General features: G+C 42.8%; 1 protein-coding gene across 1 annotated transcript; it reads left to right on the top strand.

Moving 5' to 3' along the window:
• Positions 1-660: 660 nt before the first annotated feature.
• On the top strand, positions 661-26,628 carry caln2 (calneuron 2). Its single transcript, XM_056411377.1, has 5 exons — positions 661-778; positions 5,720-5,863; positions 7,824-7,936; positions 24,120-24,273; positions 26,458-26,628. Exons 1-5 carry the CDS (start codon positions 661-663, stop codon positions 26,583-26,585), a joined length of 657 nt encoding a protein of 218 aa, XP_056267352.1. The 3' UTR covers positions 26,586-26,628.
• The last annotated feature ends 37 nt before the right edge of the window (positions 26,629-26,665 follow it).

The raw sequence follows: 26,665 nt of genomic DNA, 5'->3' as shown, positions 1-26,665 counted from the left end.
CTCCCCCTGTAACTCTCTTTCTCTCGCTCACCTCGACAGTTCAGCATGTATACTGACAGGACTATTACATGAAATGCCAGTGTCAAATATTATACGAGGAAAGCCGTGGAAAGTGGCAACTCTCATGAATCAAAGCAGAGCTTCTACATATGACAGCATTGGTTGAGGCTGATTGATGCCCCGTCAAGCCCCGAGGTCTCTTGGCGAGGTGTTAGGTGGCAGTGAGGGGGTTAAAGGAAACGATAGCGAATGACAGGACTTCAGTACTTTTTGCAAACAAAGAACAAGTAGCACAAGCGAGAGAATGAGTTATTGAATGGACTCCGATGGCAGTTTATCAGAACAACAGTGGAATTCTTTTTTTTGTTGAGAATCCATTGAATTATAATGTGATTACATAATGTGTCACTGTGACTCTGCCACGAGGAGACAGCGGTTTCTCCAAGGAGTGAGCATAAGCAGAGTGCAATGAACAATGTTCCTCGCAGGAGCTTGTGTTTCTAAAAATGGCTCATGGCCGTGCTGGCAGGCAAGTTTTTGAATACACATGCAAAACACTGAGACACAAATATCGCTTACCTGTATAGTTTTCTCGCTCACACACACGCAATATTTATTTAGATTGTGGGTGTGTGTGTGTGTTTACTTCGCAGGGAGAAGATGCCGTTCCATCAAGTGCGGGCGGGCCTGCTCTATCCAGACAACTACCTGAGCAGCTCCCTGACAGAGGGCAGCGAAGCCTTCCAGCTCAACAGCATCTCCACAGAGGAGCTGGGAGGTGAGTGTGCTTACAGAGAGAGTGAAGGGGCGGCAGGTGGTGGGGCTGCAGAGTAGAGTGTGAGGCATACTGGCAAGTCATGTTTCACTCCTGGAACAATGGAGTTACAACGCCTCAATTCTCCCGGGGAAACGTTTTCCATTCAGTCATTTTATCAGATCTTGACTGGATGCATTTCCAATTATGCTGCTTTTGAATTATAATCAGTCACAGACTTAGAATGAGAGAAATAAGAAATATATATGAATATGAATATATATATATATATAAAAAATTTTTTTTTTTAATAAATATATATATATATTTATTTTATATGTATATATATATATATACATATATATACATATATATATATGTATATATATGATGAAGCCTGGAGTAGGACACCAGTGTATTGATATTGTATTGCACATTCAAGTTATCAATCCATTTTTCATGAAGTTTGCATGAAAGATTGTATGAAAACAAAACTGCACTTTGACATTTTGAGGTAAAGCACAGCCATGTGTTTTGTCTGTAAACAATCAAATCATAGGTGAAATCCCTCCGTACAATTATCTTTCACAAGTATGTTATTCTACAGTCAAAACAAGAGGCCTTCGGTTCGGCCGAATAAGTAACATTTCCCAATATGATTGCATCAAAAAGGACTCGTGTTTTTCTGATACACCCTTATGATTGAAGCAAAACTAATGTTCAACAAGATGGGTTTCATGGCCATTGATTGAATCGGCTATTATAACATTGTACTCTCCAAAGTAATTCCTGAGATCTTGGCATGCGGAAACATTGCTAAAAGAATAAATAAAGACTGCGGCAACAAGCACGATCAATGCCATTCTTCTGGTTGCCGCACAGCTGCGTTGTAAACAAGTTTTGCTAAATGTGTGATGCAAAGAAGACAAAGGCAGATAGGGAAATAATAACTTTGATTGTTAGCAGCATCATTACTTCCAAATACAATCTGTTACCCACGTAAAGGAGTTGTACCTTTTGCCGTTTGCACAAAGCGTGTACACGGCAATGAGTGAATATCTTTCTTACAGGTTGCTTTGGAGGGAAGGCAACAGCTAACCCTGACGCTGAGCGCAGACAGAGAGCGTGAGAGCTTCTGGTGGAGGCTGTTTGTTTGTGTTTAAACATGTGGCCGATCGTAGTTTGCTCGAATGAGCTTTGGTATGAAGTACTTTGTAGCCTAAATCTTTTAATCCAATGCCCCTTGTGCACGACACAAGCCAGTTCACGAAAACAGTCGGTTAGTTTCGTCAAGGGCAGCGAGAAGGTCGAAATCGTCTGGACGTGCGCGGTGATGCAGCGCTATCAGGCCAATTACAGTTGGACTATTTCTCCAGACATCATGATGAGAAATTATCGAAGCCTTGTCAACCGCAGATCCAACGCAACCAATTGGACTGTTTGATGTGGACGATATATCCACGGCGTTTGCTTCCAGTATCGGAAAACTCCTAATCCCACTTCAAAGAGACACCAGAGGTTCTTCTAGGATCATCTGTTAGCGCAGATAGAAGGCTAGTTAATCACCGCTGTGGAGAGAGGGCGAATGCAATCACTGGCACCGACAACTCAATGGCAACTCACTGGCACCTCACTGGCACCTCAGTGGCAAGTCTGTGGCAAGTCTGTGGCAAGTGCCACAGACTTGCATAGATAATGTATTTTTTTAGACTTACTTACAATATGCAATACGATATTGCTGTACAATACTGCTGTACTATATTGAATATTGTTTTGCTACTACTACGTTTCACTTCGTAATATATAACACTTATATACCATGATATGTATAATGTACCCGCCTTTCTTTAATAATAATAAATATATAATTAATTTTTTTACCATGTCATACTGTTATACCTCCATGAAATTCTCCTTTGAGGAGATGCCACTGTTAGTCTAAAGTGTAAGCACTGGCACTCAGTGACACTTGCCGGCACTTGCCAGCAGTTGCCAGCAGATGCCACTACTAGTCAAAAAGTGCCACTACTCGTTAAAAGTGCCACTACTAGTCAAAAAGTGCCAGCAGACGGAGGGTCGGCCGCAGTGACGAGTCTGCGACGATTTAGTGACAAGCTTCACTGAAGTGCCCGGACAGCGGAAGAAATCACTTTCATGATCACAGAATGGAGGAGCTGCGGTTTAGCTAGATTGATAGATAGATAGATAGCTAAAATAGCTAGATACACAGATGGATATATATATATATATATATAATTAGTGTCTTTTTGTAGACACTTACTTACAATATGCGATAGTGCTGTACATTACTGCTGTACTGTATTTAATATTGTTTTGCTTCTACTACGTTTCACTTCGTAATATATTGTAGCGACCCTGTGAAGTGGCTGTCAATCACAGTGTGGCACCGTGCGTGCTGGTCGAGGGGGCGTGCCTGTGATTGGCGGAGTAGAGGGGAGGCGGGGTTAACCAGTCGGAAAACGGGAGTTAAGGGTGGTTGACGGGAACCATTGTTGTTGACGTTCGACCTGCTAAGCTGAGAGGAACACGCTGTATGTGTTGGTGGATGCCCAATAAAGGGAGGATTAATAACGTCGTCCCGTCTCCGTGTCATCAGTGCCATAACGTCCGAGACGTTACAATATCATGGTATATAAGTGTAATAGGTTACGAAGTGAAACGTAGTAGTAGCAAAACAATATTAAATACAGTACAGCAGTAATGTACAGCACTATCTTATTGCATATTGTCAGTAAGTGTCTACAAAAAGACACTAATTAATATATATATATATATATAATTAGTGTCTTTTATATATATATACACACACATCCATCTGTGTATCTAGCTATTTTAGCTATCTATCTAGCTAAACCGCAGCTCCTCCATTGTGTGATCATGAAAGTGATTTATTCCGCTGTCCGGGCACTTCAGTGGAGCTTGTCACTGAGTCGTCGCAGACTCGTCACTGCGCAGACATGCCGCAGACGCGCCTGGCCGACCCTCCGTCTGCTGGCACTTTTGACTAGTAGTGGCACTTTTAGACCAGTGGCACTTTTTAACTAGTAGTGGCACTTTTTGACTAGTAGTGGCATCTGCTGGCAACTGCTGGCAAGTGCCGGCAAGTGCCACTGAGTAGCTGCGGCACCTGCTGGGGCAGTGCCACTGAGTAGCTGTGGCACTGCTGGCAAGTGCCACTGAGTGCCAGCGCCGCCGCTAGGGGATTCTCGCCCCACTGCCGCTGTGACACGGCAGTCCCTTTAGCTTTGAGGCATTTCATCAATCACTGTCACGACACGTACAGTCCTGGGGGCTGAATTCATGAAACACAGGCGAGCTCATTCGTACCCTATTGAACAATGTACTCTTCACTGTTGAGCTGCATACAAATACGTCTCACTTTCTTTGGGGAGGTTGCACGCTTGCCCGCGTTCCCAATCCGCCGCCTCTGATTCTCACTGTATTTAGTGAGAGAGGCAGTGGCTCGGCGATCGCGTCTAGTTATCAGCCGTTGGGGATTTTTACAGGCTTATGTGGGGGGTGCGATGGAACGGAGTAAAGACAGTCATTGGGGGCAGATCTAAAACTGACGTATTACACAGGAAGGAAGGACCAGTATGTCAGGACGAGAATATTATTGACACACAGCCCGAGGGAGACACATTCATATAAAATCCATTGTTTCAGTTCACTAATGAAGACCACGCCAGCAGTGATACATGTTTACAGTTGGTTTATTGTGAAATAAATGAATGAAGGGATGATTATGTCTGGAACGAGAAGGGTCGTGAAGAGCGGGTTGGAGGGGTGCTATTGGAGACTGCTGACATCTGATGGTTAGAGGGAACGGCGGGGGAGGAGACTCGTGGGTGGGGGTTGTCTCTTCTGAAGCTCTGGCGGTGCAGAGTCCCCCGGTGTTCCCGTAGTCCTGTAGTAGAGAAATGGGAAGACAACAACGGGGTCGGGAGGGAGGGATGTCGCCGCTGAGACGAAGAGGGCGTGAATAGGTGTGACGTGTTTAAGTACCGTCGGCTCGAATGATTGGCTGAATGAGGGGCGTGGTCTCCCCTCCTGAACTATGTTCTGTAAAACCTCATTTAGGAAAACAATCTGATTTATATTCCTTCATGCAGCAGGCTATGCATCTCCTCAGTTGTGTTTCTTTGCAAAAATCTGTACAAATGCCGAATGCCAGCTGAAATTACACCCTCTCCCGCCCATGAAGTGTCGAGATCCACAGAAATAAATGATCGCCCGTGAAAAGATGCTGAACATTAGACTTACAAAGTCTGTCCTATCTCCGTTGTCTTTATGACGTCGATACATTTGACCACCTCCACCCCAGCCCGATGCGCCACCTCCGCTCAGATAGTAGTAACTGATTGGCAGGTAATTAGCCGGAGATTGACCAGGGTATTTTTGAGTAGGTCCTCAGAGGTTTGAGTAATTCTGCTGCATGAACAGATATAGGCCTCATGAGCTGTGTGCCGTTACTGACAATTTCAAGTCGGAAGAAAGCTTTTTATGTGGGAGGAGAGAAGCGGAAATGCTCTTGGCAGTGCTGTTGGAGATTGTGCTATGTGGAGGGATTGATACAGAACCCTCTGGGTTTTTAAATCACAATAAGTATATAAAGATGTAAGAGAGGCAAGAAAAGAGAGAGGGGGGTGGGGGGGAGGGCTGCAGGAAAAGGAGAGCGCTAGTTCCACATCACCTTGAGAGATAGAATGCAGCACATCCAGTTTATTAATGGGGAAAGCCTGTTATCGTCACCAGGGAAGCACATGTCAGCACCGTCTACAGAACCTGCTAAAAATCTGTTACTCACTCATTTGGTGATGACTCACTGTTACAATGTGTAAGACTTTTACAACTCGTTAAAATTTGTAGGAAAATAAACCGATTCGTCAGGCAGACACACTGACGTTCAATACGGTGGTGACATGTTGTTCGTTTGTCGTGCAGAGATCCGTGACGCCTTTCGTATTTTGGATCGAGATGGGAATGGATACATCTCCAAACAGGAGCTGGGCATGGCCATGCGCTCCCTGGGTTACATGCCCAGTGAAGTGGAGCTGGCCATCATCATGCAGAGACTGGACATGGATGGTGAGGCATAAGGACTCACACAGGTGCATGCACAGAGCACGCACGCACACACACTCACTCACACACACACAGGCTGTTTAACATTTATTGTGTGAATAATGTTTGCTGTTGTTGTTACGTCTGTATGAACATATTATATACACAAGTCAAAATATGTTCCTTTCATTAAAAGCAAGCCGTATGAATATTTGCTGTGTGTTAAATGTTTATGTCCTGTTAATGAACGCTGTTAAAAGAGGACAAAATAGTAAACGCCTCTTCTAATTGTTTTAGACGAAATTAGATTTTGTGTTACTGCCACCTTCAAAATGTCCCCGCAGTTTCTAAACTGCCTGAATATAGCAGCAGGTGGACAATTGTCAAAAATAAATTCCCCTGCACAATGAAGAGAGAACTCGTCTGCTGCTCCTTAAACTCCAGCTGTGCTCGTAACTCCACAGAAGATTGCAGTTACTCCGAAAGTCGTCCCTGAATCACAAACAAGCCACTCAATCTCCCAATTGGTTCTTATCGGCCTGCTTTTGATTCCACAGCTTGCGGAAAATATCAAAAGGTCAAAGCTAAAAGCTTTCTTGCTTTTGCCTCCACGAGTCTGACCATCTGAGAGCATCTGACAATAACTCTTTAATCGTCCCCCACCTCTGACTTCTATCATCTCCACGACTAATTAAGCATAATCAATTAAAGAATGACAATTATTATCAGATCTTAGACAACATGCACAGTCTCTCAGATGATTCATTTTACGTCAATAAGCCCCTGCCCTTCGGACATCTTAATCCACTAATCTCTTGCATTTAATTATTATCCTTCCCTAAGGTTTATGGCAAAGTAGTCTTAAAACACAAGATTATATTACGCAAATTTGACGCCACAATTTTAAAAAACTGCAGTCAGGTTTCAGCACAGAGAATTAATGCTGTTTGTAATAATATTATTCTGTTAGTAATTTCTTGATAATTTCCAAGACATTTCATACAAAGAAATGTGTAATTTGGCACTAAATGTGGGTGGAAAAAAGGAACAGCAATTAAAACCTAACTAAAGATTATCAAAAACATAATTCTCCTTACATCTTGAATTGCATGCTTTCCTTTGGACACATCTTACGTTTGTGTCTGTTCAGCTGGCCTGCTGCAGATTGACTCGAAGACTAAATTACAAAAGCAGTTTATTAGAATTGATTGCAATTTTACTGATTAAATATTGTCTTTATGTTTTCCTGCATTAGCACGAAATTACATGATTCATTCAAGAGAAGTTCTAATTATTCAGAAACTACAGACCCGTGAAATAGAGTTGTATCTTACTTCCAATAATAACACAGCAGCACTGAGACTTGTCAGATTGCAAGGGTGGTAATATCAATATCAGCGACACATATAATGTAAGTTGTTCATGCAGTTACTCAGCCATAAGACATGCTGTTGTGGGGATGTTTACACATCTGTGAGTACATTTGTGAGTATTAATTCCTCGGGACACTGGCTATTCAATGTTATTAAAAAATCAGAATACATAATGCGAACACAAGCTGTGTCCCTTGAATTTAAAATTGCCAAATGTTTACTTAAAATTGTCACTTCAACAGAAAAAAAAAACAATGTAAGCGCTATCTGCAATCGCTCGCATAGAAACACACGTACACGGGCATGACTTTGCATAGAGCTTCACACACCTTATTTAAAAGGTGAATTAGTGCTGGTGATGAATGTGTGTTTGTCATGCATGAGGGGACATCCATCTGTTGATCTACCTCAGGGCGCTTCTCTTTGTTTCGGCAAGCGAATAAACTTCAGCATAAAATGCAGCATTTAGTTCTAGACAGCCAGCTTTCCTGTTTCTGATTTTCTATTGTCCCGGTATGTCTCTGTGTGTGTGTGTGCGTGTGTGTGTGTGTGTGTGTGTCTGTGTGTGTGTGTGTCTGTGTCTGTGTGTGTGTGTGTCTGTGTGTGTGCAGGGGACGGCCAGGTGGACTTTGAGGAGTTTATGACGATACTGGGGCCCAAACTTCTGTCATCTGACAACCGAGAAGGATTCCTCGGAAGCACCATCGACAACATCTTCTGGCAGGTGAAAGACAAAAACTTCTCCTCCCAACGCTGGAGTTTGGCATCCTACTCACAATCAGCCATCGATTACGAGTTACATCCTTATCATTTAACTCTTAACTCTTATCCTAATCCTCTTTCTAACTCTGCCTCACCTCTCACGGTGCATTTCAGCAGTCAGGTCAAAGCTTACATCCTTAAGCACAAACCCTAGTAGTTTCTGCAGAAACTCAACAAAAGCATGCTCCTACTTAAGTGCCCCACACACACACACACACTCACACACACACATCGTTATTCTGTTATCTGGCAAAAACAGATACTTTTTTTCCTTTAACTAAAGGCCTCGAAGGAAAAGATACCTGCTGAGAATTAAGTTTGTTTCTTTGTGTGTGTGTGTGTGTGTGTGTGTGTCTGTGTGTGTGTGTGTGTGTGTGTATGTGTGTGTGGATGTGTGTGTATGTATGTGAGTGTGTGTGTTATCCACAGAGTGTTCCAGAGGGTATTTGCATAATGAAGATTTTAGGGATGTGCCCCAGTATGAGGAAAGTCTGAGCTTGTGTGCTTTCAAGTGTCCAAACTTGTCTCAGATGTTATAACGGCTGCAGCTCATCGACATGCTTTTCAACGTGCTCGCTTTATTTTTGAAAATTGTTCCTGATTGAAAATGTGTTGCTCTCAAAGTGCTTGTTTGCCTCTTAGGTAAGACATGCGACAATAATGAAAAGTGCAGGGTTTTAAGTGTGCGTCTGTGTGTGTGTGTGTGTGTTTGTGTGTGTGTAGGGAGGGGGTTTGAGTGTGAGGACGGCTGGTTGAGCAGACAGCTCTCAGGAAGCAGTTCTGCTTTCCTTGAGTCAAATGAGAGGAGAAACATTTAGAGGGTGACTCACTGAAATGAGGAGGTGTGTGTGTGTGTGTTTGTGTGTTTCAGGTTACAAACACATGGGCCCCATTTCCATAGATTTTCTCTTCACTTTTTATTGTGCAATCACTTCTATCTATGCCACTCATGCGTCGGAAAACTTACTTGACTTTCCGAGTCGTGTGAAATGGAAAACTTTTTATAAATGTGACACGTTGCATCTGAAGGAGGGACGGAGCGAGACAGACTTCAGCATGCCAGCGAGGCTGAAAAGAGATGAGAGAAAGACATGTGGAAAATATGTGAGGATGGGGGGTGTGCCCACATAAAGATACAGGAATATAAAGGAAAATCTCAAAGGAGGAGAGCGGGAAGGGGTGAGAGCATGTGATGTGAAGGTCGCAGATAGTGTTTGTCTCAGGTTTGATTTTAAATATTCACGTCCCACAAATAGAGAGACCGACTGAAAGAAAACAGGAAGAAGAGAGGAAGGAAAAATGAGAGGCGGAAGAAGAGAGAAGCAGGATAGGAGAGAGAGAGAGGGATCAATGAAAGCAGAGCAGAAGAATATAGGAAGAGAAAAGAGGAAAGGGGGATGGAATAGTGGGAGGAAGTGTATCTCTCGGGATGGTGAGAGCAGTGTTTTGTGTGTGTATTTTGTGTGTGTCTGTTTATATTTCACAGACCTCAGAGGGAGAGAGGAATAGAGTGAGACAGGGAGAGAGGGGGAGAGGGAGAGTCATTGTATTAGAAAGAGAAAGATGGAAGAGAAAGAGGCACATCATTCAATTCAATTCAATTCAGTTTATTTGTATAGCCCAATTTCACAAATTACAAATTTGTCTCGGAGTGCTTTACAATCTGTACACATAGACATCCCTGCCCCAAAACCTCGCATCGGATCAGGAAAAACTCCCAAATAACCCTTCAGAGGGAAAAAGGAAGAAACCTTCAGGAGAGCAACAGAGGAGGATCCCTCTCCAGGGTGGACAGATGCAATAGATGTAATGTGTACAGAAGGACATATTTAGAGTTTAAATACATTCAATGAATGTGACAGAGTGTATGAATAGTTCATAGTGGGCATATTCCACGATGGAGACCTCCACGATCCATCAGGCAGATGGAGGAAGAGAGGAGGAGTGGGCGGAGTCTCAACAGTGGGCAGAGTCTCAACAGGACGGTGGCGTCATCGGGAGCAGGAATTCCACGACCCAGACCTCGATGATCCATCAGCAGATAGGATCTATGTCGTCTCATAGGGTCCGATGACCCCATGAGACGTGAAGTCAAAAGGACTCCGGGGAGAAAGCAGAGTTAGTAACGTGTGATTGAGAGATGAAAATTCATCCCTAAGGAGAGAGAAAAGAGGAGAGAGGTGCTCAGTGCATCCTAAAACGTCCCCCGGCAGCTATAAGTGGTCCAATATCCTATAATGATTCACTTCTTCGTATAGAGACTAGAGTTAGTCGTTTCTGAGTGTAATTACACTCTGTGGACATTTGTGTGTGGACTACATGTCGTGCGTTCAGGTGATTGTGTGATTTAGTGTTCAGGTGAAATATCTGAAAAACATTTCTTTTTTTTTTGTAGCATGCTCTGAGTAAAAGCTGCTGGAGAGATTTAGATATCTGCTTTGAAAAAGCTAATGTCTGCTGACAGAAAATAAAGAAGTAAGCATCCCCAAATAAAGCTACGGTGCATAAAGATGGAAAACAACAACTATCATTTCAAGTTTCAAGTTTTTATTGTCACATCCCCTTTTATACAAGTATAATCGGTTTGTGAAATTCTTATGTGCAAAACACCCGACAGCAGTAGCAGACTAAAAAAAGAATAAGAATGAGAATAAACTATACAATATCCACACAAAAAAAGAAGAAAGTATTAACAATATATATATAAAACAATGTAATAGAATATACATCATGACGATATATATATATAAAACAATGTAATAAAATATACACTTTTTTGAGACAATATATATATATATATGTATATACATACAATATATATACACAATATATATATATATAAAAAATGTAATAAAATATACGCCATAGATATTCACAGAATATGTTCTGGTGTATAGTGTTAATGAAGCTCTCAGTCCTTGTTCAGCAGCCTGATGGCCTGACTGAAGAAGCTGTCCTCAGTCTGTTTGTGTGCACTTGATACTGCGGTATCGCCCTGCGCTGACGTTAGAAGGGTGAACAGTTTGTGGCCGTGGTGGTTATTGTCTTTTATCATCCTTTTGGCTCCTGGCCACTTGCAATCGCTTGGTGTATATGTCCAGGATGGAGGAAGCTCACCTCCAACGATGTACTGTGCCGAACGCACCACCCTCTGTGGTGCCCTTACGCTCCAGGGCGGTGCAGTTCCTGTACCAGACGGTGATGCAACCTGTCAGAACACTCTCGGCGGTACTGGTGTAGAATGTTCTGAGGATGCGGGGGGCCAAGTGTTGAATTTCCTCAGTCGCCTAAGGAAATACAGGCGTTGTTTCAGGCCCTTTTCACCACGTGAGTGGTAATGCGTGGTCCATGTGAGGTCCTCGGAGATGTGCACGCCGAGGAACTGAAGCTGCTGACCTCTCTACTACAACTCCGTCTATGGAGATGGGGGTCGTGCTCTCCTCCTCCGCTTCCTGTGAACCTACCATCAGCTCCTTGGTCTTCTTGACGTTGAGGATGAGGCAGAGCTGTTCTCCCTGGGCACCACTGTACCAGTGACCCAACCTCCTCCCTGTAGGCTGTCTGGCTGCTGTCGGTGATCAGCCCCAACACTGTTGTGTTGTCAGCAAACTTGATGATGACGTTGAGCTGTGCATGGCGTACGTGCAGTGCGTGGGTGTACAGTGAGTAGAGAGAGGGCTCAACACGCATCCCCTGAGGGGCTCCCGTGTTGAGGGTCACGGCCTCTGAGGTGGTACTGCCCATCTCACCACCTGGCGGCGGCCGACAGGAAGTCCAGTATCCAGCTGCACATGGTAGAGTGCAGGCCTAGACCTCTGAGCTTGGTGTCGAGCTTGAAGCGGAATAATAGTGTTGGAACAGCTGAGCTGTAGTCCACAACCAGCATTCGGTGACACAACAGTTCCTCCCCTCCAGGTGGGAAAGGGCGGTGAAGTGCCAAGGCACCAATTGGCGTCACCGGTGGATCTGTTTTCGACGATATGCAAATTGCCATGGGTCCAGCGTGGCAGGCAACATGGAACAAATGAAGTCCTTGACCAACCTCTCGAAGCATTTACTGACAAACGAGGTGAGGGCCCAGTGAAGTGGAGCTGGCCATCATCATGCAGAGACTGGACATGGATGGTGAGGCAAAGGACTCACAGGTGCATGCACAGAGCACGCAGACGCACACACACTCACTCACACACACACAGGCTGTTTAACATTTATTGTGTGAATAATGTTTGCTGTTGTTGTTACGTCTGTATTAACATATTATATACACAAGTCAAAATATGTTCCTTTCATTAAAAGCAAGCCGTATGAATATTTGCTGTGTGTTAAATGTTTATGTCCTGTTAATGAACGCTGTTAAAAGAGGACAAAATAGTAAACGCCTCTTCTAATTGTTTTAGACGAAATTAGATTTTGTGTTACTGCCACCTTCAAAATGTCCCCGCAGTTTCTAAACTGCCTGAATATAGCAGCAGGTGGACAATTGTCAAAAATAAATTCCCCTGCACAATGAAGAGAGAACTCGTCTGCTGCTCCTTAAACTTCAGCTGTGCTCGTAACTCCACAGAAGATTGCAGTTACTCCGAAAGTCATCCCTGAATCACAAACAAGCCACTCAATCTCCCAATTGGTTCTTATCGGCCTGCTTTTGATTCCACAGCTTGCGGAAAATATCAAAGGTCAAAGCTAAAAGCTTTCTTGCTTTTGCCTCCACGAGTCTGACCATCTGAGAGCATCTGACAATAGCTCTTTAATCGTCCCCCACCTCTGACTTCTATCATCTCCACGACTAATTAAGCACAATCAATTAAAGAATGACAATTATTATCAGATCTTAGACAACATGCACAGTCTCTCAGATGATTCATTTCGTCAATAAGCCCTGCCCTTCGGACATCTTAATCCACTAATCTCTTGCATTTAATTATTATCCTTCCCTAAGGTTTATGGCAAAGTAGTCTTAAAACACAAGATTATATTACGCAAATTTGACGCTACAATTTAAAAAAACTGCAGTCAGGTTTCAGCACAGAGAATTAATGCTGTTTGTAATAATATTATTCTGTTAGTAATTTCTTGATCATTTCCAAGACATTTCATACAAAGAAATGTGTAATTTGGCACTAAATGTGGGTGGAAAAAAGGAACAGCAATTAAAACCTAACTAAAGATTATCAAAAACATAATTCTCCTTACATGTTGAATTGCATGCTTTCCTTTGGACACATCTTACGTTCGTGTCTGTTCAGCTGGCCTGCTGCAGATTGACTAGAAGACTAAATTACAAAAGCAGTTTATTAGAATTGATTGCAATTTTACTGATTAAATATTGTCTTTATGTTTTCCTGCATTAGCACGAAATTACATGATTCATTCAAGAGAAGTTCTAATTATTCAGAAACTACAGGCCCGTGAAATAGAGTTGTATCTTACTTCCAATAATAACACAGCAGCACTGAGACTTGTCAGATTGCAAGGGTGGTAATATCAATATCAGCGACACATATAATGTAAGTTGTTCATGCAGTTACTCAGCCATAAGACATGCTGTTGTGGGGATGTTTACACATCTGTGAGTACATTTGTGAGTATTAATTCCTCGGGACACTGGCTATTCAATGTTATTAAAAAGCAGAATACATAATGCGAACACAAGTTGTGTCCCTTGAATTTAAAATTGCCAAATGTTTACTTAAAATTGTCACTTCAACAGAAAAAAAAACCAATGTAAGCGCTATCTGCAATCGCTCGCATAGAAACACACGTACACGGGCATGACTTTGCATAGAACTTCACACACCTTATTTAAAAGGTGAATTAGTGCTGGTGATGAATGTGTGTTTGTCATGCATGAGGGGACATCCATCTGTTGATCTACCTCAGGGCGCTTCTCTTTGTTTCGGCAAGCGAATAAACTTCAGCATAAAATGCAGCATTTAGTTCTAGACAGCCAGCTTTCCTGTTTCTGATTTTCTATTGTCCCGGTATGTCTCTGTGTGTGTGTGTGTGTGTGTGTGTGTGTGTGTGTGTGTGTGTGTGTGTCTGTGTCTGTGTGTGTGTGTGTCTGTGTGTGTGCAGGGGACGGCCAGGTGGACTTTGAGGAGTTTATGACGATACTGGGGCCCAAACTTCTGTCATCTGACAACCGAGAAGGATTCCTCGGAAGCACCATCGACAACATCTTCTGGCAGGTGAAATACAAAAACTTCTCCTCCCAACGCTGGAGTTTGGCATCCTACTCACAATCCCCCATCGATTACGAGTTACATCCTTATCATTTAACTCTTAACTCTTATCCTAATCCTCTTTCTAACTCTGCCTCACCTCTCACGGTGCATTTCAGCAGTCAGGTCAAAGCTTACATCCTTAAGCACAAACCCTAGTAGTTTCTGCAGAAACTCAACAAAAGCATGCTCCTACTTAAGTGCCCCCCCCCCCCCCACACACACACACACACACACACACACACACATCGTTATTCTGTTATCTGGCAAAAACAGATACTTTTTTTCCTTTAACTAAAGGCCTCGAAGGAAAAGATACCTGCTGAGAATTAAGTTTATTTCTTTGTTTGTGTGTGTGTGTGTGTGTGTGTGTGTGTGTGTGTGTGTGTGTGTGTGTGTGTGTGTGTGTGGGTGTGTGTGTATGTATGTGAGTGTGTGTGTTATCCACAGAGTGTTCCAGAGGGTATTTGCATAATGAAGATTTTAGGGATTTGCCCCAGTATGAGGAAAGTCTGAGCTTGTGTGCTTTCAAGTGTCCAAACTTGTCTCAGATGTTATAACGGCTGCAGCTCATCGACATGCTTTTCAACGTGCTCGCTTTATTTTTGAAAATTGTTCCTGATTGAAAATGTGTTGCTCTCAAAGTGCTTGTTTGCCTCTTAGGTAAGACATGCGACAATAATGAAAAGTGCAGGGTTTTAAGTGTGCGTCTGTGTGTGTGTGTGTGTGTGTGTTTGTGTGTGTGTAGGGAGGGGGTTTGAGTGTGAGGACGGCTGGTTGAGCAGACAGCTCTCAGGAAGCAGTTCTGCTTTCCTTGAGTCAAATGAGAGGAGAAACATTTAGAGGGTGACTCACTGAAATGAGGAGGTGTGTGTGTGTGTGTGTGTTTGTGTGTTTCAGGTTACAAACACATGGGCCCCATTTCCATAGATTTTCTCTTCACTTTTTATTGTGCAATCACTTCTATCTATGCCACTCATGCGTCGGAAAACTTACTTGACTTTCCGAGTCGTGTGAAATGGAAAACTTTTTATAAATGTGACACGTTGCATCTGAAGGAGGGACGGAGCGAGACAGACTTCAGCATGCCAGCGAGGCTGAAAAGAGATGAGAGAAAGACATGTGGAAAATATGTGAGGATGGGGGGGGGGGGGGTGTGCCCCACATAAAGATACAGGAATATAAAGGAAAATCTCAAAGGAGGAGAGCGGGAAGGGGTGAGAGCATGTGATGTGAAGGTCGCAGATAGTGTTTGTCTCAGGTTTGATTTTAAATATTCACGTCCCACAAATAGAGAGACCGACTGAAAGAAAACAGGAAGAAGAGAGGAAGGAAAAATGGGAGGCGGAAGAAGAGAGAAGCAGGATAGGAGAGAGAGAGAGGGATCAATGAAAGCAGAGCAGAAGAATATAGGAAGAGAAAAGAGGAAAGGGGGATGGAATAGTGGGAGGAAGTGTATCTCTCGGGATGGTGAGAGCAGTGTTTTGTGTGTGTATTTTGTGTGTGTCTGTTTATATTTCACAGACCTCAGAGGGAGAGAGGAATAGAGTGAGACAGGGAGAGGGGGAGAGGGAGAGTCATTGTATTAGAAAGAGAAAGATGGAAGAGAAAGAGGCACATCATTCAATTCAATTCAATTCAGTTTATTTGTATAGCTCAATTTCACAAATTACAAATTTGTCTCGGAGTGCTTTACAATCTGTACACATAGACATCCCTGCCCCAAAACCTCGCATCGGATCAGGAAAAACTCCAAAATAACCCTTCAGAGGGAAAAAAAGGGAAGAAACCTTCAGGAGAGCAACAGAGGAGGATCCCTCTCCAGGGTGGACAGATGCAATAGATGTAATGTGTACAGAAGGACATATTTAGAGTTTAAATACATTCAATGAATGTGACAGAGTGTATGAATAGTTCATAGTGGGCATATTCCACGATGGAGACCTCCACGATCCATCAGGCAGATGGAGGAAGAGAGGAGGAGTGGGCGGAGTCTCAACAGTGGGCAGAGTCTCAACAGGACGGTGGCGTCATCGGTAGCAGGAATTCCACGACCCAGACCTCGATGATCCATCAGCAGATAGGATCTATGTCGTCTCATAGGGTCCGATGACCCCATGAGACGTGAAGTCAAAAGGACTCCGGGGAGAAAGCAGAGTTAGTAACGTGTGATTGAGAGATGAAAATTCATCCCTAAGGAGAGAGAAAAGAGGAGATAGGTGCTCAGTGCATCCTAAAACGTCCCCCGGCAGCTATAAGTGGTCCAATATCCTATAATGATTCACTTCTTCGTATCGAGACTAGAGTTAGTCGTTTCTGAGTGTAATTACACTCTGTGGACATTTGTGTGTGGACTACATGTCATGCGTTCAGGTGATTGTGTGATTTAGTGTTCAGGTGAAATATCTGAAAAACATTTCTTTTTTTTTTGTAGCATGCTCTGAGTAAAAGCTGCTGGAGAGATTTAGATATCTGCTTTGAAAAAGCTAATGTCTGCTGACAGAAAATACAGAAGTAAGCATCCCCAAATAAAGCTACGGTGCATAAAGATGGAAAACAACAACTATCATTTGAGTTTAGGATTAGGGTTTTGCTGACCTTTAGAAGTATAACTCAAGGATGTTACTGCCGCCAGGCTACCAACAGTCCTGTTCCCACTCTTTATGCTAAGCTAAGTTGACAGGTTGTAACACCCTGTTCTGTGTCTCCTCTGTTTCTTCTCTGTGTCTCCTGTCTCCTTGATTGTTTCATTCCCTGCACCTGCCCTCAGCCACGCCTGTCTCGTTAGTGTCTCATGTCGTACACCTGTCCCCCCCCCCCCTATATATTGTATCAGTCTTTCCCTTGTCTCCTGCTGGATTGTTGTCTTTAATTCTGTCTTCCTTGTGCCCTGTGTGTTCCTGACCTGCCTGCCCTGACCTCCGATTCCCTGCCTGCCCCTTTTTGGACTTTGTTGTTTTTGTAACCTTTTTGCCTCAGTAAACAGTGTTTTTTGTTATCCACACTGTGAGTCCAGTCCAGTTCCTCTGTGCATGAGCTCTTGCACCTCGCTAACCGTGACACAGGTCTTACAGGCTTACCATTTGGAACCTATTTCCCCAAATCAGCTCGGTCTTTATCCACTATCATTAAAAAGAAAAATCACCATGTGAGTACAATCAGTAAACCCTCAGTAGCTTGCGTAGAATATAAAATGACACTTGATAATGATGTTAATGATGAACGTTTGTGAAAAGATATACAGTTTTATAACCGTATATCTTCCAACCTCTCCGGGTAAAGAGTATCACTAATACACAACGGTTAACCGCGACTATCTTGAAATCCACAATATAAGCCTAAAAATGAAGAGCAGCTGAAACACCATTGTGAGTCAATGGAGCAGAGCCGGTTAGTCGTCAGCTCCTTGTTAAAGATGGCCGATGCTACGCTATATGCTTTCACTAACAGTGAAGGACGATCTTTATTTGTCGTGTCTGACAACATATTATAAAGAAATCAGCTGAATGTTCAGTTGTGACATCGAACATCTTTTAGATAACACTAGCGCCGCTTTCTATGACAACACAAGACTCCTCTCTCCAACTTGCAAAGCACACGACACAATATCAAACAAAAACAATTGCATTTCTCTGTAGGGTTCTTCCTTATAATAACAATCTGAGCCTGTAAATGGTTAAAACAAGCACTCTTAGTGCAGCCTGTTTGACAGCTGCAGTGTTTTCCCTTAATACTGCACCAATTTTAAAAATGACTGTCCCCAGTAGACACAAACACATGGGCCAACGGGGTCCAGCTTTAATAACAATGAAGTGACTCTATTGATCAGACCGACATGAGAAGGGTATTTATTGATCCTCTCGTCAAACAAAGCAAAACAAAATCTCAAAATGTCGAATAACTACTTTGCCTCCAGTCATGGTCTCTGGGCGTCAAAGTTACCTGAACCTTCTCTCCAAGATGTCTCCAGTAACATACACACCGTCACGCTATTTTCACCTTTGTGGATTAGACCGAACACGCATTATTTCTGCGACTTGGAAAACGTTGTCGAAAAAAGGTGAAATTAATTTGAAGGATCTGTGTTTAATATTCTGAACATGGCAGCAACTAACTATGTTCTATGTAAAGATGTAGTGGAGTAATGTCGACCTGAGTAGAGGGAATAGAGTGTGTGGTATTCACAGTTTTCCACCTGGGCAGACCGTATGTTTTTTATGGTTAGCTCATGGACGCTGCTGTGTGCTACTTTCATACAGTTACAGCTGATAAGCCCCTGGTAAGACATTATTAGCTGGTTGTTTGAACTGCTCACTCCGTTGTCCCCACTTTTAGCTACGAGCTGCCGGCTCACCGTCGATATTTTGAGAGCTGTTGAGAGGCAATCAATATATACGCCCCAATCTCGGTTCTTGCTCCTGCAAAGCACTTCAAAAACATACAATGTCATTTTATTGAGGTTGAGGACAATCCTTCCAAGCAGCCAATTATGTCCCTTCATATCCACAGTGTGGAAATAGAATGGCCGACGATTTTAACTTGTAGACATCAAGTCTGCATTCATGTTGTGTCAAAAACACCTTACAAATGCTCAAGTTAAAATTGTGTAAAGGTCGACCAACTGTCAGTATTCATGAAAAAAGACTGAGATGAAGGAAGTGGCACAAAATAGCCGAAATATCACTGCTGTCTGCAGTGTTCATACTGAAAATAAACTTAGAGTGAAAAACATTACATAAGAACTGCCATTTCGTGGATGGTTTCATCCAAAGTGTATACCATGAGTGCAATTATTTTAACACTGGTATCTAAACAGTGACTGGGATGAGGCCTCTTTGGTTTTAGTGCCTCAAATGTTGAATATTTTTCATTTTATCACATTTATTTGTGACGGATTTTGTTTCTGTGGACAAAATTCATCCAATATCTATTTGTGGTTGACTGTAGCCTCTGCTTACTTTGGTAAAAAATAACGTATCTCACCTGCAATGTTGTGCTAAAATCTGTCCCCTATGGTTGTATGTGTGCTCGTACAGTAAAGGGCATGTGTGCAACTTTGTACATGTGTTGACATTGTGAGACAGAAACTTGAACTTGGAGGAGCAAACTAAGCCCGAGAACTGCTGCAGAGACAGAATAATAAGACAAGGAGTTCAGAATAAAAGAAACAATGCCTGCAGGATTTCCCTCTGGGTGACATTTTAGAGACGGGTCAGATAACGAAGCAGGTGGACGACGGGAAGGATTAGACTGGAGGGACGGAGTGTAAGCACCTGTTCTTCTGATTGATGTGTCCTGGCTCCTTCAGTATGTCCCCGGCCACTGCTCGCCAAGGGCCAAATCCTCATTCAGACTTAGGGGGGACCGAGTGAGTGAGTGTGTGAATGAGTCAGTGAGTGTGTGAGTGAGTGTGCCCGACCCACAGTGAGGTTTCACCTTAGGAAAGACGTTCTGGGGTAGTTATAAAATAATACATGTGGTGTAATCAAGACCGGTGATTAGACTGTGTCCATCGGGAAAAGTAGCTTCTGTTGTGTGGTATTTATAGCCTCTGAGAACAAGGCACTGATTGGCTGAGAGGTGCTCTCAATGCAGTATTCAGAATTTTTGTCTGAAAAATGTAAATATCTACTGATGTAGAAAGAAAGGAAGGCAGTCGGACATAATTGAGAGCGTTCGATGCTGCATTGTTTTGTTGAAGTGTTATGCATGTATGGTACTGATTTCAATAGTATTGTTAGTGTGGGTTTTATTTTCCATCTTATAATAAAAATAGTATATATTAATCCCACAGTGGGGAAATTCTTCGACCCATCGTTAGATATTAAGGAGCATTAAAAAAATCATCCCGGGATTCAGTGTCTTGCTCAAGGACACTTCAGCATGCAATTTATGGGGAGAGCGGGGATCCAACCGGGGGCCTTGTGGTTACGAGACGACCACTCCCCCCCCCCCCCCCATGAGCGACAGCCGTTCTGTTTTTCTATTTTGTCTTACTTTCCTCATATCTGTGTTTTATCATGTGTGTTTTTATGTGTGAAACACTTTGGCGTGCATATCTTCTATAAAAGGTGCTATACAAGTGTCGTGGGTCCACTTATTTAAACAAGTGATTTGAACAGGGCCTCGTTGGTTTTAGTGCCTCAACTGTGGAATGTTTTTGCTTCAGATTGCATTTCATCACATTCAATTGGGACTGATTCTGTTTATGGAGATCGAATTAATTAATTTGAATTAATTAATTGTTGATTGTAGCCTCTGCTTTCTTTATTAAACATAACGTAAGTCATCTCAAGCTCTTTAGTCCAAAGTGAGGCAACAACTGAACTTGAACTTGATGATGCAAACTAAGCCTGACAGCACTGCTGCGAGACAGAAGAACAAGGCGAAAGGAGAACGGAATAAGAGAAACTAAGCCTGCAGGTTGTCCTTTAGAGACGGGTCAGAAGACAGAGCAGGTGGACGACTGGCGAAACTAGCTTGTCCTGTGCGAGGGCAGGAAGGATTAGACGGGAGGGACGGAGTGTAAGCACCTGTTCTACTGATTGATGTGTCCTGGCTCCTTCAGTATGTATGTGTGTGTGTGTTGGGGGGCGGGGGGGGGGGGGGGGTAAGTGAGTGAGTGAGTGAATGAGTTGGAAATGATTTCTTGTTTTTCAAATTTTCAATTAAATTAAATTCAGTTCATTTTATACAGCCCAATATACCAAATTTAAAATTTGCCTCAGAGGGCTTTACAATCAGTACACATTCGACATCCCTGTCCCAGGACCTCACATCGGATCAGGGAAAACTCCCAAGAAATAGAAGAAACCTTCAGGAGAGCAACAGAGGAGGATCCCTCTCCAGGATGGACAGAAGCAACAGATGTCATGTCTCAATCATGTTTCTGATTATGTGGCTCGTAACTCTACTGTTTGACCGTTATAACTAGCTTCATGATACTGGTTTTCACTTTTTTGGGGGTTTTAGTGAAGAATGTAGGCCAAACAGCGTCCTCTGGGCAACAGCTTGATATGGTGATCGGCTGCCACTGTTTTTCTCTCTGTGGTTGTGGATTGCTTTCAGGGCCAGAAATCACTCTGTTGGCTGTAACAGGTTGCGGCTCCACTGTGGCGTTCCCCCAGTGACAGACAGACAGGAGCATTGCACATACTCCGTGCTCCTGCTCTGAGCTGTCATGTTGTCTGTCCTACGGCTGCAGTCCGAAGAGTTGTTCCTCCTTTTCCCAGCATCCATTCAATTCTGAAGAAGGAGAGCTCCGGCCTGCTTCTCTGCCCTGGGGGGCCTCACAGGGTAGCATGCAGTCAAACACCAAATCAGTATTTTAGTTTGACCATATAAATTCCAGGTAAAATCACATATGAAATTAAATAATTCAATACATGTTTTTTTATCAAATTATTATTGAAAATATACTGTAGGCCTATTTTGAAGGTTAATCTGAGACAAAATTGTCGTCTATTGTTAGTCCATGGGCAAAAGCATGCCGAGATTACATTTTGGATTGTGTTTTTTCTTTTTTACTTTGGCAGAGCGTACAATTTATGATGAACCAACTAACCCTAGCCGTCTTTGCTGTATCAGACCACTTTTCTATCTCAATTGGTCACTTATGCTTGTTTGGGGGGAAAAGCGTCTTTGTAAAAAAAAGCCCTTTGAAAACGAAAAGAAAAAAGTCATTTTAGTTTTATCCAAGTTTGCTAAATTGAGAATGTTATTGATTTCAGGCTCTTTTATTTTTTTCTACTTAACTCTAGTTATTAATTAATAGTTTTCTGCATATGATAGAGTGAAGAGTAATGCAACTATATTTATGTGTTAAGTGTGTATATGGTGTTTGTATGTGAAATGATTCTTCTTTTCAAATGTTCCAGGTTATTGTTATGTGTGTGGGGGGGGGGGGGGGGGGGGCGCATTCTGACTGCACGTCACTGCACTCAGAAGCAGACATGCAATATCGATTTTTCTTTTTCAACAGACAGTATTTTAATATTAATGCATAACAAAATGTGTGTGCGAGTGTTGATGCTGCAAATAGCACCAGTCATATCAGAACTCTGGAGTATTTCCACGAGTTAGAAAAGAGGCAACAACACTGAAGGTTTTTCTTGATTAAAAAGATGTTTCCGCTCTTCTCCTGAATGGCTGCGACAAGATTTAAATTGACAGATGGCTCATCCAATCACATGACAAGTATTCTTTTGAAAGTGCCTGCCCTTTTCCACTTTTCAATAACGGCATCTCAGATGGTTCCCATAAACAAGCCCTGTGGTGCATCTGGTCACTGCTGAAGCTCCATAATTAACATGTAATGTTGTTTGTCTCATACCACAAGCACATAACCCCGTTAAAAGAGTGAGTTAGTAGTGGACAAATATGAAAGTGTTGTCAATCTCTTCATCTAACTCTGTCAGAGCGCTAACGTGCATGTTTCCCAAAATTGTCAAACTATTCCTTTGAATTTGTCACGGGAGTATTAGGGTGGACCCAAATGCACGACTCAGGAGACAGAACTGGAAAATAATTAACTTTACTCCAAGTACCGGCAGGAACAAAACAGACGGGAACAGATAAATACACTTTGTAACGCTAGAAGGCTTGGTCAAGAAGAACACAAGACAATCTGGCAGAGGACAAGTACAAGTGAGGGAACTTAAGTAGACGGGGACTAATGAGAGAATGGGCAACAGGTGAGATGGGCATGAAGACCAGGTGAAGGTAATGAGGGACTAACGAGGGAGTGATCAGAGGCAGGTGAAGGGAGTTGGACTGACGAGATGGGAAGCAGGATCTGGAATGACATGATAGTTCGTGAGACAGGATGAAAACAACTAATAAAAAAGGAAGGTGTGGAGCTAAACTGTTTCAGAAATAAACTCCAAATCTGACCGGGCATTCAAGGTCAGGTTTTTAGTAATTGATGGTCACACATTTTGGGCACATTTGTCAATATTGAGATTTGATGCCTAGTCCTACATGGTACAGTTTTTTATTTGGTAAACAACATCTGCCGTTTTTACCTAAGGTGGTTGAGCATGAAGGATGCTGTATTAAAGGTCTAGCGAGGATGAAAATACCGTTCCCTCGTTGAAATGCACATAGATTACCGTCGCAACTCTTTTACGTCTCGACCACATTGTGTCTACCAGTTCGGTTTTCTCCATCTGCGGCTCCCACTCTACTTCCTTCGTCTCATTTGCTATCACCCCACAATACTTTCCTATTTTCATCTCACAGTATGCACCTCTCTCTTTCTCTCTCGATATATACCTCCTATTTTCTTCCTCTTTGATTCTCCTGCCTCAGTATGTCCATCTGTTGTGCTAAACCAAGCAACTGGTTGTATTTTAGACTGTATCTGAGGTACTTAATCTTGTCATAGCTGCTCCAGGGTTTGAGGATGGTGTGTGAAGATATGTCTCTGGGTTGTAGAGGGTATTAGCTGGGGAGTGACAGGAAGGATGTGATGTTTTGAAAGGGCAGACAGGGAATAGGACAGAGGCTAACATTCAGACTTCGAGTCAGGGATTGGTCAGGGCCCATTAATCATTTAAATACAAACATGAACACACAACTGAGAATACAGCAACCTAAAGGGACGTACATGTGCCCGTATTTCCTCACTCACACACACACACACACGCACACACACACCCACACACGTACACATACACAGACACACTGGTTTGCATAGTAATCCAGGCACCCAAAAATAGCACCAGTGATGCATAGGCATCATGATGCCGTTCCATCGCAAGTGACTCTATGTATAAATTACACATTCAGGCAATACAACACAAACTCGTATGCCATAGATTTGTGCAGCTTATATATTTCACACCTCTTCTATATGTGTCTGCCCTCGCGAAGGCAGTTTGTGGATGACTGTGTCTCGGCATTGATCGCCTTTTCCCCCTGCAGTTTGACATGCAGCAGCTGTCTCTGGATGACCTGAAGCAGGTGCTGTTCCACGCCTTCCGGGAACACCTGACAATGAAGGACATAGAGAACATCATCATCACCGAGGAGGAGAGTCTCAATGAAACCTCAGGGAACTGCCCTGAGTATGAGGGAGGTGAGGAAGTTCTTCTCGTGGACACTTTGCTTTTATGAATACCTGTAGCCTACTTATATACAGGGATACACTTGTAAAAACTGAGTTTGTACTGTAATTTGCGAGTAAGTAAAGGTATCCATGACCAAAACATTCTCCCAACATTGATCTGAATATTTAAATGTACGTTTTATCAAAGTGATTAAGGGGTCGTTTGACATTTTGGGAAACACACACGTGTCTCTTACCACTCTCTTATCTGTGTGCTATGAGTACACAATCAGCGTAGCTTATGTTAAAAAAGGTTGAACCAGTCGGATTCTCGTCCCCACTCAGGTCCCAGTGAATTCATACCCACATCTCTAATTTGTTCATCATTTCATGTCGGTCTGGTACGCTTATTGTGGCTGTTTATGAGAGATTAAGCGCTTAGATGGGAGGAGCTTAAATACTTAAAATAATGTCCGTGGGGAATATGTGTCACTACTTATTGGTTAGGGCAAAATGAAACAAAATACCCTCCCAATAAGACATCAGGCAACATGACTAGTCACAGCTAGTTAACAGCTTATTGTTGTTATCTCTTGCTTGCTTAATTAGTACGCACACAGAATTATAATCATCACAAAGTTGTAACTACTTGTTGGTGACCACACAACAGAGGCAGAGGGAAACAGAGAAGAGCAATGTTGAAGAGAGTACTGGCAAGAAGAAAGGTGAGGGAGAGTCGGTACGATCGCACAGCAACAGTCTGGACACTTGTTCTGAAGTTTTTGTTCAGTAAGGATAAAGTGGAAAAAACTAAGTGGAGGACACTTCCAGCGCTTTTTAACCAACACACTTCTAAATGACTTTCTAAATCATGCTTGGAAAGGCTCACGGTGAAATGCGTCATTTTTTATCTGCTGCTCAACCAACACAAAACCACTACGGGCGGTTTCTTCTGTAACCTGTGATCCTGAGAAGAGGCATATTAAAAGCAAAAGATGTGATATTATATAAATGGAGAAACTTAGCAGAGAAGGGACAGTGAAGGAGGAGATAAGAGGCTAAAGAAGGGATCAGGGAACTGCTGGTTTGGCATTCTCCCTCACAAAATTGTCGAGGGAACTAGTTAGTGAGAGGTACCGTAGCAAAGCATTGAAAGAAATGAAGTCGGAAGGGGCAGAGTGAAGAAGGGATGAAGAGGTAAAGAGCCTCTCTTATAAGGAACAGTTGAATCACTCCCTACATTTAACCCTCTTCCCATATCCTCAACTTCCCTCTTTCATGCGTGCTTCCTTCCCATCTTCTTCCTGTCTGTCAGGACTTCAACGCCTTTCACAGTCGCTCTCAGATCCACGAGTCAGAGCTCTGAGTGGATTTATTGATGCAGCGTGTGGTATAACAAAATGACAAGGAGGCTGACAGGGAGGAAACTATTGGTTCTTGCTCTTGGACAACACATCTTCCTTTGCTCCTCTTTCTTTTTCTATCTCCTGAGATTATCTCTTTGGGGGGGGGGGGGGGACTGATTTTTAGCCTCCACAGGTAGCAGAAAGGTTCCACGTCCGTCCTCTTGTCTTTGTTTCTGCTGTATCATAGAAAGTATTAGAACAAGTGTGTGCCCTTCATATATTGATAGTTTTTTTTTTAGATATTTCCACTGATGATTTGGGTCACAGATACGTAGCAAAACATGTTTACTTGTTTCGGCGGTGCATCTTGACACACAGGTTAAAATGTCTTGACCATAACTCAATCCATTCACCAGCTTTATTCCTGTAGTCATCGTGTTAGCTTCGGTTGTGATGTGATATTCGCTGTTCGGACTGTGCGTGGGTGGGAGATCGTGACCTTTAGCACTGTTAAGGGATGTGAAATTATGTGAAATGTATCTGCTCCCTCGAAATAATCTACCTATCATCCCCTTTAAAAGTACGCAACTTGATATCTTAAAACTTGTCTATTTAATCCAAAGTGTAAAATCTACTATATACAGCTGGTTATGTGTGCCAGTTACAACCTGGCTCTTGCTTTATATTGCACTCTAACTTGTCCTTTAAGCTTGTATTTTATATTTATTTTGTATCATTACATTATCGTCAATAAACTGATCAATGAATTAGCTAATCACCGTCCCATGAGAAGCACAAACTACGGATAAAGAATAACAACAATACTCCTGTCTCTTTTTTCTTTTCTCTTTTCTTTGACTCCCCTCAGTTCATCCTAAGAAGAAGAATCGACAGACGTGTGTCAGGAAAAGCCTGATCTGCGCCTTCGCTATGGCTTTCATCATCAGTGTCATGCTCATCGCAGCCAATCAGATGCTGCGGAACGGCATGGAGTAACCGATTGCACTGTGAGCATGGGGAGTGTACAGGACAGCCATGACCTCACATCATGCAGCCAAAGCAGGACCAGCCACAAC

The sequence above is a fragment of the Pseudoliparis swirei genome, chromosome 3, assembly GCF_029220125.1.
Source record: "Pseudoliparis swirei isolate HS2019 ecotype Mariana Trench chromosome 3, NWPU_hadal_v1, whole genome shotgun sequence".
Classification (NCBI taxonomy): Eukaryota; Metazoa; Chordata; class Actinopteri; order Perciformes; family Liparidae; genus Pseudoliparis; species Pseudoliparis swirei.
This window is presented reverse-complemented; position numbering and strand designations above follow the sequence as displayed.